Here is a 17,969-nt window from a genome sequence, read left to right as displayed (position 1 = left end):
TTAAACTCAAAGATCTTGACTGTCTTAGGAGCAGAGGCTGCTGTGTCCCCATGTTACACAGTCCTCTGTTTAGAACTAGACCACCACAGAAACAGTCTCATAAAGACGCACATCCGGCCATCTTGTTATCACAGCACATGCTCAGGGCTTGTTACAAAGTTTCTAGGTTCCATCTGTCAAGACAGAAAAGGAACACACTGACAAAAAGAACTGACAATTATTAGATTTTTGTTTACCAATATCTGTAAATGTTACAAAGAGAGAGTGTTCCTAGCAGTGAAGTCAGCACACATGAACGAAGAAGCTAATTACCTTCACACTGGCATTAATAGTTCCTTTTTTCATATTGGTCTTAATCTCCTATCTTTTTGGCTATACTTAACAAAAGGTCATAAAGTTAAATATGTATTTCATAAATATTCTCCATTGTTCAGTGACCATATGAATGACCTTGTACATGATAAAATAATGACCATTAAGCCCTAAAGTATTTTAACAGCAATAAACGATGAACTAGTAATTATCTTTAAGGTTGATTATATAGAAATATTTTTAATTATAATGGGATTTAGAAATATTCAAAGGTACCCGCAATCAAGTCTTCTGGTTATTTCTATTCTTTATTAGCCAAATGCCTAGGCCCATAATTGTGCAGCACAATTCTATATGACATCAAGTCCCTAGCAACACTATTAGCTATCAGCCAGTTGGAATAGCAGTAATGTATCTTGCTAGCAGAAAAGTCTGGCTAGCCACGGCACATTATTTATTCCCTTCTTATGAATATTGGCAGCAAGCCCTTTGTTTAAACTCTCTCTCCTCTCTTCTCCTTCTGTCACCCCTGCTCTCAGATCATTAAGTGTAGTTTGTAGGATTTTGCCCTTCACATAAAAATAGCTATAAAAGAATCAATCTGAAGTTAATTTGAATCTACTTCATCTAAAAATAATTTTAAAAGCATAATTTTAGAACTGAAGTGGTATTCCACAAATGATTAGCTGCTAACAAATGATAACCCCTACTTTAACACTACAAATTATTTACTTAAAAATTTTTTCTCTCATAGATAGTAATTACTGTCTACAATATCTAGTTGCCAGTGGGCATACATTAAAAAAAATTTACACTACTATGATGTCTTTATAAAACAGAATGAACAGCCTTTATATTAAATAAAAATATTAAATGCAGGCTGCCTCAATTAAAAAAAAGAGAGAAAAACAACAATCCATGAATCTATCAACCTGTCATTCTTTGTGGGGCAAATTTTGTAGCTTGTTAAATGAATTTTAAATCTGTACTTAAAATTTTTAAAATGCTAGTATAAACAGCCTAAAAATTCTTCAGGTGCACCAAGCATGGTGGCACAGCTACAACCCTTGCACTGGAAGATGGAGACAAGAAGACTGGAAATCCAAGGTCAGCTTGGGCTACATAGCAAGTCTGAGGCCAGCTCAGGTGACATGAGACACTGTTCTCTCCCTCCCTCCCCCCGAGAAACAATTCCTCAGGAAAACAGAAGCAGCATTGCAGGCTGATGCACCAGCCAGAATCACCTCTCAACGGCTGCTCTGTGAATGAATGAGCTACAGAGGCCTCAGTCTCAGCCGTCTTATCAGTCTCAGGGACACTCCAAGGTGATGTTTCCCAGCATTCCTAGCAATATACAAGCTCAAAAGTATCCAACCTATGGTAGAAATTGTAAAACGTGCACCTGAGAAAGGATTCATGCCATTCATGATATCCCCAGATCTAACTTAGGACAGTTCACTCTAAATATGCTCTATCTCCCCATTTAATCGAAAGCCTGCGGTTTTGTCTCTTATACCTCAGCTAAACAGTAAGTGACTAAACTTTGCTTATGAAACCCTTAAAATAACTATATAAAACAGTCAAACATAGACACTGGCCAATGACTAAAGTTCATTTCCTTCAATATCCACTTAAGTTATCTAATTAGAATAAGTTATTCCAAAAGCAGTAAGTTTTAAATCCTCCAATAATTTTAATCTCAATAATTAAGGTAAGACATGAGTTTTAAGAGTTTTAAGGAAACCCCAACATTACACTGTCATGAAAAAGGCAAACATATTTAATGCTTGACATTTTAAAGACTTAAAGCTTATACATTTTACAAATTTTCCAAAACTGATTATTTTTATAAACCTAACCTGTTACTTAAGTTTCTGAAAACCCTAGACACCTATTAGTTATTTTCTTACATTAGTTGAGACCTTCAGATTTTCTAATTTAAGATTTATTCATTCATTATCATGTGTATGAGGCTTCTGCCTGCATCCTTGTATGTGTACCACATTTGTACCTGGTACCCATGAAGGCCAAAGGAGGTTGTCAGATCCCCACAACAGCAGCTACAGATAATTGGGAGCCACTAGGTAGGTGCTGGGAATTGAAAGGATCCTCTGCAAGAACAGCAAGTACTCTTAAATATTGACCATATATCCAGTCCCTGAATTTTTAAATTACTATTTTCAATGAGAATAGATCATATAAACTATTTTAAGCTCATGAACTTTCCTTAACAGAAGACCTACAATATAAACAAGTTTAAGAAATAAATTCTATTTGGGATTCACATAAAAAAGATAGATACATAGATAGATAGATAGATAAATAGATAGATAGATAGATAGATAGATAGATAGATAGATAGATAGATAGATAGATAGATAGCTTGATAGATAGATGGATGATAGATAGACAGACAGACACACAGACACACAGACAGATATACAGCCTTATCCATTACACTTTCTATACCTTCCTTCCCTCAACAAAGGACATTTTAAAGCATTTCCCAAAAGCCTGATAAATGGGCAGGAAAGGTCCTCTTTTGAATGTAAAGACTAAGAAACAGGAGGTGAAGGGAGTGTAATCCAGGGGTGGAGTGCTTGTCAGCCATGCTTTCCCCAGCACTACAAGAGAAAATAAAATAAGTATGCAATTACTGTAAGAAAGAGAAAAATCTGGGGCCAGGTAACTGCAAAGAAACTAAAGTTATCCACCATAGAATGAAGTCTACTGAAAATAAAAAATAAATGGAAAATCAGATTCACAAATGGTTTATCTCCCAGAATTTGAGCCTGCTTTCTTTCAATTCTTGTTTCCAAGAGGTATTATAACCTACCAGCTTCTCACAAACACTGGCAAGTGCCTTCACAGGCAGTTCTATTCTTCTAGGAGAGTAAACACTTTCATCCTAGAAACTAACACACCTAGGAGCTGATAACGCCCTCCTTCCCAACCTAGAGGAAAGGCACTCGGCTCTGGCATCTAAGGACAGGAGGAAGATGCTGTGCTGCCATCTCCCTACCTGAAAGGGTGTAAGGGAAAGGCAGGCAAAGCCTCTCACTTCCCTCAGGACAAAGTGTGGGATCAAAGTCAACCTCAGACGCTGCACCAATGATGCACAGGAAGTATCAACTCCCAGTGAGCCCAGGGACTCTGGGGTCTTCACTGCAGATCTCAGTAGTAAGAGGGTGGTGAGGCAGGGAGGATACGCTCTGGCCAGCTGTACACACAACTCTAGAGTGGCATACAAGTTTCTACTGTACATAAGAAAAATGTAAAGGTACGAAGAATGAGCTCCAAAAATGCATATGGAATAGAATCACCAAGGTCAATGTGACAATGGGGACTTCCCCACTGAAATTAGTGGTAACTTTTTACAATGTCATCTTCAAAAGAACTTTTATAAAAAGAACAGTGTACTATTACTTAGCCCAACAACATTCACTGTAGTAAGTGTTTTACAGAAGATTTAACTTCAAATCCGACATCAAGCCTCTTGTAGTTTCCTTATCTCACACAGACGTTTGACCTCTTTCTGTTTGATAATCTCTACCTTACTATCAAGTCTGTCCAGAGCCCAGCAGTACTCAAACCTTAGGGGCACATAAGTTTTGAAACGGAAAACTCCACAGAACTCTAATTACATAGATGAGGGCACCAACAGTGAGAATCACCTGAGAAGAAACTGTTCCGAAAGCATTATTGCCACCTGTAAGAGCCATTGTCTGAGACTAAGCTTCCTAAGGACACTGTGAAAAGTCAGATAAGGCCAATCCATGACCAGCAAGGCAGTAACCAGCAGCCAACCTAGCAAACCAGTGATAAGTTAAGGCTGAGATCCAGAGCACAGAGGTGCCTTAAGAGGAGCTGTACGTCTGCACTGCTTGTCATCATCACAGGGAAGACACCAGAAGACACAATCCACAAGAGACGCCTCAACTCTCAGCTGGAACCTCATAAGGATACAACTGAGGAGGAAGAACAAACTGAAACTAGTCCTTCCTGAAACTTAGCAACAAACACCCTACAAAATACAAACACAGTAAGTACGATCTTCTAAAAAGAGTCATTAAACCAAGCCCAATTCAGTATGAGAAAACATGTCATCTAACCCCGACTGGGTCAAGATGAGGATTCTTTTATCCTACACAGAAACAAAGAGTAAATCAAACACACCAACCACATCTCCCACAATTGGCCATACACCCTGTACTCAACAAAAATCAGGTATACCAGGGTACAGACTAATATCTGGTATGGACATCAAAATAACTTTAATTAAATGTTCAAGAAGGGACTAGAGAGATGGCTCAGTAGTTAGAACACTGGCTGCTCTTGCAGAGAACCTGGGGTGTGGATCCCAGCACCTACATAGTGGCATACGACCATCCCCAGCTCCATTTCCAGACACCCTTCACCTTCTTTCCTCCATGTGCGCCAGACATGCATGTGTAGTCCAAACAATCATGCACATGAAATAAAATAAACAAATTTTTAAGATAGTAAGAAATGGTATTAAGATGTTCAAGAAAAATGGCAAATGAATTTCCCAGAAAAGTGTTCTATTAGAAACAGTATCAAGTGGGAATTCTAAAAGGGTACCATGCCACAGAACTAAAAACTCAACAGAGTGGAGCAGAAAAGCTACCATAAATCAGAAGAGAGATCAGTAGAAAAATGATTGAACTGCGGGGTATGCAAAAAAATAAATAAATAAAAAAGACCACAAAGACAGGAAGTGCAAAAACCTTACACATATATAATTATATCCTGAACTATGCAAAAAGGTCACAGCATATTTAGAGTGGGACAGAAATTTTATAATGTAAGAATTTCGTCACACAGGTTGAAGAAGTTACACTAAATTTTCAACAGAAAAATGCAAAGAAATACTGAAGCATATTACAGAATTAGAGAGTAACAACTAAGAATGAGAATTTTAAAAATCATAAAAGTGGTCATTAAAAGACACATTGTGTTGATGAAATAGACCAACAGTTAACTTTACAGTGAAACTATAGAAACTAAAAGACAATGGAAAATACTTTTAACTGAAAGCAAATATTCATCTATAATCCTGTGATAAGCAATACATTTTTCAAACTTGAAGAAATGACGATACTTTCAGGTTTATAACTGGGATAATCTGCTCCTGGAGGGTTGAAATGAAGTAGTTCATACTGAGATTCACTATGGCAGACTCATGCCAACCCTCCTGTCTCAGACTCCCAAGTTTGGGATCACAGAATAAACTGCCACCCCTAATTCAGAAAATGTGTTCTAAATAGGACATGCCCAGAGACTCCTCAATGGCAAGCAACATGGTCTTTTAGGTTTCCATTTCATTCCTTCTAAAATGAAGGTGAGCGAAGAAAAAGAAAATGGCAAACTAGGAAGCCATCCACTTACTGCCAAGACACTTGAAAGCTAAGGCTCAAAGAGCACTGCCTGCTCAACATTATTAGGCAAACGCAACAGTTATATTTCTAGAATTACTTGTACCAAAATGCCTTTAATATAGTTAATAACATCTGATTGTTGTGGTTTGCCCTGAAGTTACCTGTTTTTGATGCAATTCCACTGCCCCAAGGACAGCTGCCTAGTCATGTACCCAGGAATCAGGTGACTTCACCAGAACCTTCTCCCCACTGAATTTGTAAAGAACAGGTGAGGGGCAGGTACAGGATAGAAGGAGGTCTGTCATTGGAGGAGAAGGAAGGATGGGCAGGAGAGAAGTTTGAAGGAAGAGGAGGAGACTAGGACAGGAGGAGGAGAGAGGAGGGGAGAAGCTGTGGCAGGACAATGGAGGCTGACTTAAAGATCTTGCTCTGTGTATTTACGGGTTGTTATTAATCTTCTCAAGGGATGGATGGTACCGGGCTTTGTATTTAAGTGAGCAATTATACCTTAGCAATTGGATCTAAGATTATTGTGTTGTGTGTTCTTTTATGTGAGAGTTTGAGTGTAGGAAAGTGTGCGGCGGCTGGAGACCCTGGGCCACCGCAGTGAATTTGGGATGTGTTTCTGCCCAGATATCTAGCAGATATCTTGGGGCACCACAGTGCTGCTTTTAGCGAGGTAAAAGACAGCCATACTTTTTTTATTTTTATATTTTTAGAACAATATCTGATCACGTCATTGACACTTATTAATACTAAGATATTATTACTATTTTAAAAGCCTGCATTAGTCTTGTCTGAGTTTCCAAAACCCAGTTTTGCTTATTTTCTCCCCAGGATTTTTAATCTTTTGATATACTTTTAACTGTTAATCTTCCAACATTTAGTATATATGTAAAAAAACACAGTACATGTATGAAAACATGTTCAAATACCACCTATAATCAGATCTCTACTTCCTCTAATCCTTCCTCTAAATGGCATTAATTTACCCATTGTTCCTATCTTTCCTATTATGTGTGCATGTATGTCAATGTGTGTGCAAGTCCCTGTCCATGTTATAAAAGGCAACCTCAGGTATTGTTGGCAAGGGCATACAGTGCAGGGTCCCTCAGTGGTCTGAAGCCTACCAATGAGGCTAGAGCACTAGTCATGAATCCAGGGCTCCTCCTGTCCAGCTCCCTGGCACTGGGATTACAGGTACATACCACCTCCATAGGGCATGAGCACTTTGCTCACACTAAGCCATCTCCCCATCTCTCTAAAGAAAAATAGTCTTACAATTTCAAATTTATAAATCTTCCATGTAAGTATTATTGTGCCATTCTTATTTGTTATTGGAACTTCTTTTGAATGTCACCAAACCCTCTGCAATACTGTTCAATGGTTTATAATTTTTTCTTAAAAATAAACTAAAAAAATATTCTCTGCTTTTGAGAGTTTACATGAAACCAAATGTAACATAAGCTAAACATATGCTATTTGCTATATGTATTATCTTTTTTTTCTCAGTTGTTCTAGTTTTTTGATATGAGGTCTTATGGAACCCCAGGTTAGCCTCAAACTTGCTATGTAGCTGAGGCTGACCCTGCCCGCTAACACTCTTGCAATCAGCCAGCCTCCAAAGTTCTAGGATCACAAACACAACCACCGTGCTTGGCTGAATATATTAACATATTTAGTTTCATTATTATTCAAGCTTTCAGAAAATGAAATTACAAAGCAGAGGGGTTAAACAACCTATTAATGATTATACGTGCAATAAAAGAAAGTAAGAAGTTTAATCTAGAATATCTGCTTTCAAAAGGACCTCTCGACTACCATGGTAAACTTAATATGGACAGCCAGGTATTTAGTATTTTTAAGTTTTGCTAGTCACACAGTCTGTCACCACCACTCAATTTTGTTGAAGCACAAAAGTAGTCACAGACTATGCATGGAAAGATGAAAATAGCTTTTTTGTCCCTCCAGTAAAACTGATTAACAAAATCTAAATATAGAAATTCATTAAACCCCAGGCAGAAGCTGCTGACCCAGCCCTGAAAGGGGGTCTCTCTTCTTGATCTTTCTCTCCTCTGACACCTCTCACATCTTTTCTCTCACACTTTAAAAAACTATGACCTTAACCCTACGTAACCATATTAAAACACTTCTTGTGAGGTTCAATTTTCACACAATTTTCTTGGATGATTCACATGTTCTAATTAACATCAATTATGCCACAAATTAAACCTTAAACAAGATGAAACATTTCTAAAACTCTAATAGAAACAGGCACTGTATTTTCAGTGTGAAAATGACAAACACATTTGAAATCTTTTCTGAAGGCTGAGACAGTAAGGCTACAAATTCAAGGCTGTCTTGGCAATAAAGTAAGAGGAGGCCAATGTGAGACCCTGTCTGAAAACTAAAAAGTGGGCAAGGGATACAGCTCGATGCAAGGCTAGCATACTGAGGATCTAAGTTTAATGATCAGTACCAATAAGAAGCAAAATTCTCATTTGGATTTTATTCAGTTATTGGATCCAGTTTTGATGATGTACACCATATTTAATAATCACAATCCAATTACTTTCAAGACAGAGCTCCACTGAGGTTGCCACACAGAACAGCCAGGTCTCAGAACAATCATGCACACCAAAGTAACCACATATAGACAGAACTAAGACTCCCATCACTTATATCTCACAGCTTAACCACACACTTATCACCATGGCATTTCATATGCAAAGGCATAAACTGTGTAAATAGTAAAGAAAAATACCCACCTCCATCAGTTCTGCTTTTTCTTTTATCCTGTATCTCTGTACTTGTTCTTTCCCCGAACCCCCTCAGTCACACACACACACACACACACACAGAGAGAGAGAGAGAGAGAGAGATTTTCTTTAAAAAAAAACAAAAACAAACAAACAAACAAAAAAACCACAAGGCCCAAACAAAATGGACAACTAGCATACAATTGAGTTTACCCAGCTCTGTCACTAAAGCAGTTGGGTAATCACCCTCCCCTTCTAGGCAATGCCTCACTCGTCCCACTGTCCTCCACTGTCTCTTGTGAATACTGGAAACACTACCACGAGAAGGCCATGGTACAGTGTCAGCAGAGTCAGGAACCAAAGGCTCTGGGGCTGCTGGCCTCCTCCTCACCATTGAGACAAGTCAGAGCACTGCTCAAATGACCTATACCTAAAAGTAATGGGTTCCCAAACTGTGGGTCATGACCCCATTGGGAGAGGCGTCAAACAATCCTTCCAAGAGGGTCACCTAAGACCACCAGAAAACACAGATATTTACATTATGAGAGTAGAAAAATAACAGTTAGAAAGTAACCAAAAACAAATTTATAGTTGGAGGTCACCACAACATGAGAAAATTATCAAAGGGTCACAGCATTAGGAAGCTGTGAACCACTGCTCTAGAATATTCTACAAACCCATCTTACTGTTAGGGAGAGCTGGAGGCAGAAGGCCAGGTATGGTGGCACATGCCTATAATCTCAGCACTCAGGAGAAATGAGCAGGGAGGCAAAAAGTTCATGGCTACCTTAGGCTACAGGCCAAGACCTAGGCATAAAATACAACAGAAAAGAAAGAGTCCTCCTCTCAAATGTTAACTATTCTTTGAGAACCTTTAAAAATTTAACTAATTTTCCACACTCCAGGGCCAACGTATGCTCAGGCATAGCCGATCAACATGAAACAGGCTCTCTATTTTATGTCCTCTCTTTTGGTTACGGTTTGGTGGCTTTTGTCTTTTTGGTTTTTGTTTTGTAGGCTTGGTGGTTTTGCTTTTGTTTTTGGAGGGGGGGGAGAAGAGAAGAGGACGAATTTTGGTGGGAAGAAGAATATGGGAGAAGCAGGAGGAGAAAAAAGAATATGCAAAATAAACTGTATAAAAATTTTTTTAAAACCCAAGATTTTTATACTTCTCCTTTGTTTTCATTATGTTACTTTTAAACTCCTATACTTTAAGACTCCTATACTGAAAGAGCTCATATTTTGTATTGTGAAGAAATCTACTCAACACAAATGGACATAAAGAGACTTATCTCACACCACTCAAACCCAGTCAGTGCAGTGTACAGTGTCTGCTATGTTTCCTGCTCTCAAGGACCTACCATGTTCACAGGCATGTGTCACAGCACTCTAACAATAGTGGACATAAGCATGTCTTACCAAATTACGTGTTTTCAGTGGCAGGAAATAGTAATAATGGCAGAACGAGAACATCAGGGCGTAGCAGGTAAGCAGCTCCGTGTAGAAGCACAACTGCAGAAAGAGCCAGTGGTTGTCTTCACCCACACAGTTGTTTATCCTAAGGGAAAGTGACAAAGAAACATGTGAGTTTTAGTAAGATGCTCACACCAGGATCATGAGGGAAGTCTCACCTAAACCTAACGTCCAACTACTTAGAGATACACACCTTAACATGCCTGGCCTTCTCCTTCACCAAGGAGGCCAGCTAGAGACTGCACTCCTCTAGCTCACAGTAGCCCAGTGCCTCATCCAACTGACACAGGAAATGCATAATGGATTTAGGTCACGGCCTGAGGTGTTCAGTTAGAAGAGACAGACAGAGGTCAAGGAGCCGCTTTCTCTGGAGCCCCTGCCTTCCTTGCATGTTAGCTAAGAAGAGCAATTTGAACACAGAGGAAAATAGCTCAAACCTGCTACAGGGCAGGACTGCGAGGCACATCCTTTTATTTTTACATGATTACTTTATGAAATATCTACCCTTGGCTGCTGAAACTAAAAATGCATTCAAAACCACTTACAGGTACTTGCTGTCAAAACAACAGGAAAGTCTTAACTATAAGAATGATAATCTATAATCATAAATCATCAAGGTTCATTTAAAATGAGTACCCTATTTTATAAAATGGGTATTTTAAGGTGCCATTAAAATCTAATTTAAAATTTCAGTATAAAATTATTTTTCTCAATTATATGAATATTTTCCTTCAAAACAGAACTATACTATCACCAAAGAAAGGAGGAAATGCATATCTGTACATATGGCGAGTTCAACTTGTAGCTTAACTTGTTACTTTTAGGATGTACTGTTTTACGTTATTTTTTAAAAAGTCAAAAACAGGACTGAGCTGGAATGCTGGTGGAGGTAAGAGGACAACTGTAAGCCGTGTTACCTACAAGAGAGACTCTGAGAGAAGTGCGCTCACACGAGCCTCAAAACTCTGCTCAGCTGCTCCCCTCCTGCCTCTCCTCTGCCTCCAGAACAGCACAGCACTTGTCTTTGCTCAGAGACAGCATCTAACCCTGACAGGCTGAGAGCCCTCGCTTAGCGTGTAGGTGCCTGAGCTTAAAATATTAAAAAAAAAAAAAAACACCAAAGGCCCTGAGGCAGCCGAGAGCTGCCAGCCACCAGATGAGATCTGAAGCTGAGCTCTAAAGTTAAAGTGGTGCAGTCTGTTATAACCTAAGGACCCTCTGCTTCACGTTAATACCAAGTACTGCCCTCCCCGGGACCTCGGCAGCTCTCTGCTAGAAGATTCAGTCCAGAAATCCCCAAACCTAGACCAGGCCACCTTCCTTACTAAGCTCCCACCAATACCCTGAAACAGACCCTGAAAGCCAGAAGCCTAGGAGCAGAAATGCCTCAACATTACACTTCAAGTTAAAGGGAGAGCCATGTCCTCACCACCAACCTCGGCTCTAACTCTTAAACATGCACCACTAGTACTGACAGACACATTGCCCAGGTGATTTTTTTTTTAATTATGGCATTCTTTTGTAAGGAAGCAGCAACACTCAGCTGTACCCTAAATGTTTATTATCTTTTTAGTTGATTATGAAACTAATACAGAAGAAAATGCCATGAATTTTCAGTGTGAGAATGAATTACCTGCAGATTTCACATAGTATTTTTCATATGCTATTATTGTGACTATAAGTACCACTGAGGTTTAAAAAAATTTTGGAAAATTATCTATTTAAAATATAAGGTACATTTTTTTATACTGTATTGCATAGTATATAGTATCTTATAGTAGATTTAGACAATTAAAAAACCTGAAGTACTTTTATTAAATTGCTCTTCTGTTTTTCTGGTCTCTGGATATCTATGTAAATAAACAGTTTATAGTTAAAAACAATTTCAACTAAAAGTTTAGTAGTTAACAATGTTATCAAAATGAGTTATGATACACAAGGGAAGTAAAATTGACTATCACCATTAGACAAAGGTAAACTATCTTCTTTGGCCAACTGCAGGTAAATGGATATAAGATAAAGGAGGCTATTATACAGTTAACTTCATGTATGTGTGTGTGTGTGTGCATGCGTGTATAAGCAGATATATATATATACATATATATTTATAAATTGTATGTTATACCAATTTAAATATTTAAACCTAAAGATTCAATGTTAGATAAGCAGAATTTACTATAATATCTTGCTCAAAGTTTTTTGTGACAGCTTTGAAATTAAGTACAATAGATTTCTCAGAGCATTTTTTAAATCTATTTTTTAACAGAATGACTTTAAACATTACAACAGAGCCCCCTATTGACCAAAACTATTGGCAGTTCTACAGAAAGTTAATTAGCATAAACCCAGCATGTACAGAATGTCACCAGCCACAGAAAACACTAAAAAGGAGTAGAAGGGAGTTATCAGCAAAACTGAAAATGTTGTTCTTCACCTGAGTACGGAAAGAGGAACCTAAGCAGTGGACATTGTGGCTTGAGGTAGAGAACCAGCTGTGAGGTAGGTGCTTCCCCACATCTGAGCTTGCCAGATACTCTGCATCTGAGTCTCATTGGATGTAAGCACCTTCACCCTTCTGTGTATTTGGGTATGTGTTAATTCTGTTCAATGTTTTTCTGCTCAAAGTTTTTGTTCAAATGTTTTCTTGGTAGCAGGGATAAGATCTCTATAATTTACTCTGAGATTTGCAAAAGTCATTTTTATTGAAAGAATGTTTAATGGAGTAACTTTAATGTAATTTTTGCTTAAAGCTGGCAGGTTCTCAGACTGCCTTTTCCTTAACTAGTCCTCCTGCAGCAGCTCTTGAGTGCTGGAACTACAGATGTAGACAACACACTCACATGCTGTAGGATGCTTTCAGCAGCAATCCTGTTGCTGTCTGCAAGCGGTGACAATTGTCTGCTTACCAGGGACAGTGGTGGTCCATCCTCCTCACGCAGTGGCCACAGCGGCTGCAGTGGTGGGAGCGCTTCGGCCTCATCAAGTTACACTTGTTGCACAGCTCCCACAGCTCCCGCTCTGTGAAGGAGAGAGATCCACTCAGGAAGAGGGCACATGAGGGAGGCTGGGCCTCGGCAACTGCTACTGAATCCCACAGGGATCTTCAACTTACTTCACCGAGACATTTCTTTCTGCCGAGTCTCTAACACAAGCAAGCCACTCTGCCATAAATGCTGCAGTGTGTTCTGTTTTATACATTTCTATCTTAACACAACAAAAATAAGATACCACTGTTTCAAAGTACATGACAGAAAGCACAGTTCTGAAAACATCATAAGAATGTAAGTGATATCTTATAAAACTCTAAGCCTAGCCAAAATATTAGAAGAATTTTATGTAAATCAATTAATTTATACAAATTATATTATTTTAAAGAACTAAAGAAGAAATAATACTGAGTCAGTTTCAGTAGATAAATGAGTTGAAACCAATCTTATATTTCCCTAAAGCATTTTATTTTTTAATATTAATGAATTAATTTGGGCATGTGTTTTAAAAGAAGGCTAGAGGTCAGATTGGGTTTAGAAGTCATCCATCCAGTAAAGACGCAAAGGTTAGAAAAATCGTTAGTATTTAATGAAAGTAAAAAGATGAGTTTTGTTTTTAATGAGACAGGGTCTGGATACTGCATAGCCCAGTTGGCTTTGAACTACAGCTAACCCAGCACTAGGATCAGCTTTAGCCCATTACCCAGGTAGCAACTGCCTCTGCTCTAGCAAACGGTCTACAACTAAAGGCTTGCAGAAGAGAAAGGTATGTTTCCTCACAAATTGTTCCAATCACATCCATAGAAACTATTAATTCATCTTCCAAGATAAAATAACTGTTTCCTTATGTGAGATGCATATTCTTTGCAGTTTCTAAAATAAAATTTTACCATTATAAAGCCCTCAAATGTCAGCACCCCTGCTTGTGCCACCCTCATAATCTAAAGGAGACGGACAGACAGGGCAGCTTCACGATGAGGACTATCATGTGCAGTGTGCTCCCTGCACACAGCGGTCGCACTAGTGACTGCTCCAGTATGAAGGTTAGACTTTTAAAAAACATTCTAAAGCTTTTTAAAAGAAGACGACAATAATGTTCAGTTTTCTGGAAAAAAAATCTCCTTTTTAAATTCTACCATTTTAGTCTAATGGCTATAGCTTAGCACACTCCAATCTGACTTAGGAAAACATTCTGCTATAGATATTTTTAAGAAAACTGGTAAATAAAACTAAAATCTGCATCAAATTAACTGTTGTTCAAAACATCTCTCATAGTTTTATAATGGAAACACACCATGAGAGAAACAATATTGGAATCCAGTTTAAACACTTCAAGACAGCCTTACTACTGCAAGCAAGATGGAAACTCTGTATAATGGCCCCAGCACACCATTGTTTTGATGAATTAGCATGCAACCACCTAGAGATAATCAATGCTTTCTTCCATGCACAACAGCCTGTATCTTGGGGGAGAGAACACCCAGTTATAGAGAAGGAATCTATAGCTCGGCTGTGTGACAGGGCTTTTAACTTGTCACACTTGTAACCCTTTTCACCAGAGATTTTTATGATCCTAGCTATACAGGTAAGTTTACAAATCAAACATTACTGATGAACCACAAATCATTTTAAAACAATTATTTAGTGCACACGTGATTTTGACATTTAAAGAACTTCATGCCATAATACTTGTGTTTGCTTGTTTTTACACAAAGAAATCTTTGATGAATATTTGATAATGCAAAAGAGAAAGCTTTTAAATGTATTGCAGAGTTGACTGATGTTTGATTTTAAATCATCAGGGCTGAGAACAGTGTGCATAAATACTATACAAAATAGCATAAAAACATCTACAGCCATTTCAGAAATTGTTGAGAATTCTGCCATAATACTGAAGCAAACAGAATCTAACAATTTTTTAAATAAAATTCCAGTCAGAAATTTAGGCAAAATAATTTTTTTTTCTTGAGACACATCTTGATATATAACCCTGAGTTGCCCAAAACTCACTATGCAGACCAGACTGGCCTTGACTTTGTGGCTGGTAACTCTGCTTCTGCCTCCTGAGTTCCTGTATTACAGACTTGTACCTCCTCACCCAGCTCTTCAGTCAGCAATATTTACATTCCAGTAAGATAAATATCGTAGGAAATATTAAGTCCTTGTCTTCTTTATAGTATTGTTTCCTCATAGAAGAAAACGTATAAGAAAACTTTTATGTACAATAAAAAACTAAAATTAATATATTAATATGTATTAATTATGTCATGATTATGAGCCTGGGTGTTTCAGGTGGCATTTATAACACACACACACACACACAGACACACACACACACACACAGACACACACACACACACATGGCAATCACTGCATTCATAATTCAGTGATGTCCCCACCACTCAGTAGAGTGTTGCTACTATAAGTGCAGAATTGTCATTCGTTTGATTTAGAATTAAGTTTTGCATCTCAGTAATCTTTCACTATAGTTTAAGTTTTCATGGCCCCCACATTCAGTTACAGGACCTACAGTGTAAGAAGCTGGGGCCCAGGCTAGTAGACTGCAGGTTAGTCAAGTCCACCCCATTTTTGTAACCCAAGATCTCTGATGCAGTGTTACAAAGAAGAATCTCCTGTTTTAAAGACTATTAGAGAAAGGAGTGAAGGAGCTGAAGGGGCTTGCAACCCCATAAAAACAACAATGCCAACCAACCAGAGCTCCCAGGGACTAAACCACTACCCAAAGGGTACACATGGACAGACCCATGGCTCCAGCTACATATGTAGCAGAGGAAGGTACCAATGGAAGGAGAAGGGGTCCTGCCAAGGTTGGATCCCCAGTGTAAGGGAATGTGGGGGAGGGGTTGCGGGGGGCGGGGAGGATGGCTGGGGAGGAGAATAGCCTTATAGAAAAAGGGGAGGGGGATGGGAAGGGGGCTTATGTCCGGGAAACCGTGAAAGGGAATAATGGTTGAAAGTAAATAAAAAATATCCAATAAAAGGGGTGAAAAAGACTTATTACATTCTGTCAATGGTGGTCAAAGTGTCCTAAAGCAGACTGTGGAGATGGCCACACAATGAACTAGATATTTTCAATGAATGAACTATATGACAGATGAATTACCCTCAACAAAGCAAACTTTTAAGACCTCAAATAAGATTCCATAAAATTTGAAAATGACAGTGATATTTCTAAATTAGAGTACTGTTTTATACTTGTTATTTCAAATACATATGTGAATAATTTTAATGATATAAATGTATAACAATTTCATTTGATTACATCTACATGCTCAAAGGTTTTCCCTTCTCAAGGGAAAAACAAAATACTCCCTTGTGTTTAACTTTGCCTCATATTTAATGGATCACATGCATGTTAAAGGCATTTTTTAAAAGAAAAGAAGGAAGGAAGGAAGGAAGGAAGGAAGGAGGGAGGGAGGGGGAGGGAGGGAGGGAGGGAGGGAGGGGGAGGAAGGAGGAGCAAGCCAATAGCAAGATGTAAGGCAGACAGAATCAGCTAGAAGCTTGCAGGCTAGCTAGCCTAGAATACTCCATGCAGCTGCAGAAAAAGGACACTTGAGACAATGTCTCTGGACTCTGAGGTCACCTGCACATTAATGGAGTACACTTTTATGTAGATACACACACACACACACACAAATCTGTGAAAAATATATTATTTGCTTAGTGTTCAATATTTCTATGTTTCATTACTTGCTGATTTATTTATTTATTAGTTTGGGGTTTTTTTTTCCCCACTGTTAAGAGTTTGAATTCAAAGCTTTATTGGTAGTGGGTTAGTTAATTTGTTTGTTGTTTGTTTGGATGGGTGGCTCTTGGAGAGACAGAGTGTGTCACCATGTACTATAGGCCAGGTTCAAGTTCAAGATCTTACTGAAGTAGAATTAGTTTTTTAATAGTAAAATCTCTTACAAATATCGAGATTCCCTGTTCCTCATGTTTGGGTGAGGTTTGAACCCAAAGGTCTATGTAGAAAGAGTTTGGTTGTGAAGAACTGGAACAGGGCTATCCTAAAAGCTGTCGCCTGTATCCCTCTTGAAGCTCCAGCTTCCTGTTGAGAAATATGAGTACTCATTCCTGGGCCCTCAACCAGATCTGGCCAGTGTAGATACCAGGCTCCTGTACCTCCAGACCAGGCGCTAAAATAAACGAGTCTCTTTTCTCCATCAGTACCCTGTCTTGGTAGTTTTATTATGGTGACACAAAACTAGCACAAAAAAGTGGGTTCTTCAGCTAGGACTGTTACACTAACACTACCTAGAATGTGTGACTGCTTTTGGAACCAGGCTTCTGAAGAGCACACCAGGCAAGCCTGTGACACTGTAAGCAGAGCCTGAGGGACAATTCTGGAGAGGACTCTGGAGAGAATGACATCAGGGAGGTAAGGACTGATAGAGGAAAGGAAGCCATCCCACATCCTATCATCTGGACCATGGGACACTTTCAATGTGTGCTAAATAAATTCTTTATAAAACTTCTCTACCTTGGATATTTGTTATAATGACAAAAACTTAATAATGTGTTTTTCTCTTCTAAAATTTTAACATCTAGCAACTTAATTGTGTGACAATTTCACAACAGCTGAATCATGGCTACTCCCTTTAGACTGTCTCTTATGACAGGCAGTATCAGGAGCCTGTAGGCATGTGAGTATTTGACCACTGCGGTGTTCCTCAGAATGGGTCTGGAATCTTCTATTTCTATTTCTTGTGCAGCTACTGCACTTCAGTGCTGAAGTGGCAGCGTGTGGATATGATATATACAGCTACACTGCCTGGGAAGAAGGAGTCAATACAGACCAGAGCGTCCTCTCTCTGCTCGCACTCCAGAACAGATACACACTAACTACTCAGAGACTGTGTTATGACTGCTGCAAGTGAACGGAACTACGTATTAAATGCAGTGCTGCAGCTACGCAAATATCACTGTGATACTCCCACCCAACCTCTAATCTGTGAGCCAAGTAAGGCCCTGAATGACAAGTCTCAAAACCCAAGAATTAGTCTCTCTGGAGGGCT

At 38.8% G+C, this 17,969-nt stretch overlaps 1 protein-coding gene across 3 annotated transcripts in view; it reads right to left on the bottom strand.

The window, feature by feature from the left end:
• The window catches only part of Zdhhc21 (zinc finger DHHC-type palmitoyltransferase 21), a 51,532-nt gene that overhangs the window by 18,439 nt on the left and 15,124 nt on the right, over positions 1-17,969 (bottom strand). For all 3 annotated transcript variants that reach the window (XM_032902389.1, XM_032902401.1, XM_032902394.1), the window contains 2 exons: positions 12,850-12,961; positions 9,890-10,028 (listed from right to left, as the gene is read on the bottom strand). In XM_032902389.1, coding sequence (XP_032758280.1) covers positions 9,890-10,028; positions 12,850-12,961 — 251 coding nt within the window. The remainder of the gene's footprint in view (positions 1-9,889; positions 10,029-12,849; positions 12,962-17,969) is intronic.

This window comes from Rattus rattus, chromosome 1 (genome assembly GCF_011064425.1).
Source record: "Rattus rattus isolate New Zealand chromosome 1, Rrattus_CSIRO_v1, whole genome shotgun sequence".
In the NCBI taxonomy this organism is placed as follows: domain Eukaryota; kingdom Metazoa; phylum Chordata; class Mammalia; order Rodentia; family Muridae; genus Rattus; species Rattus rattus.
The sequence above is the reverse complement of the archived record's forward strand: the minus strand, read 5'-3'. Positions and strand labels throughout refer to the sequence as shown.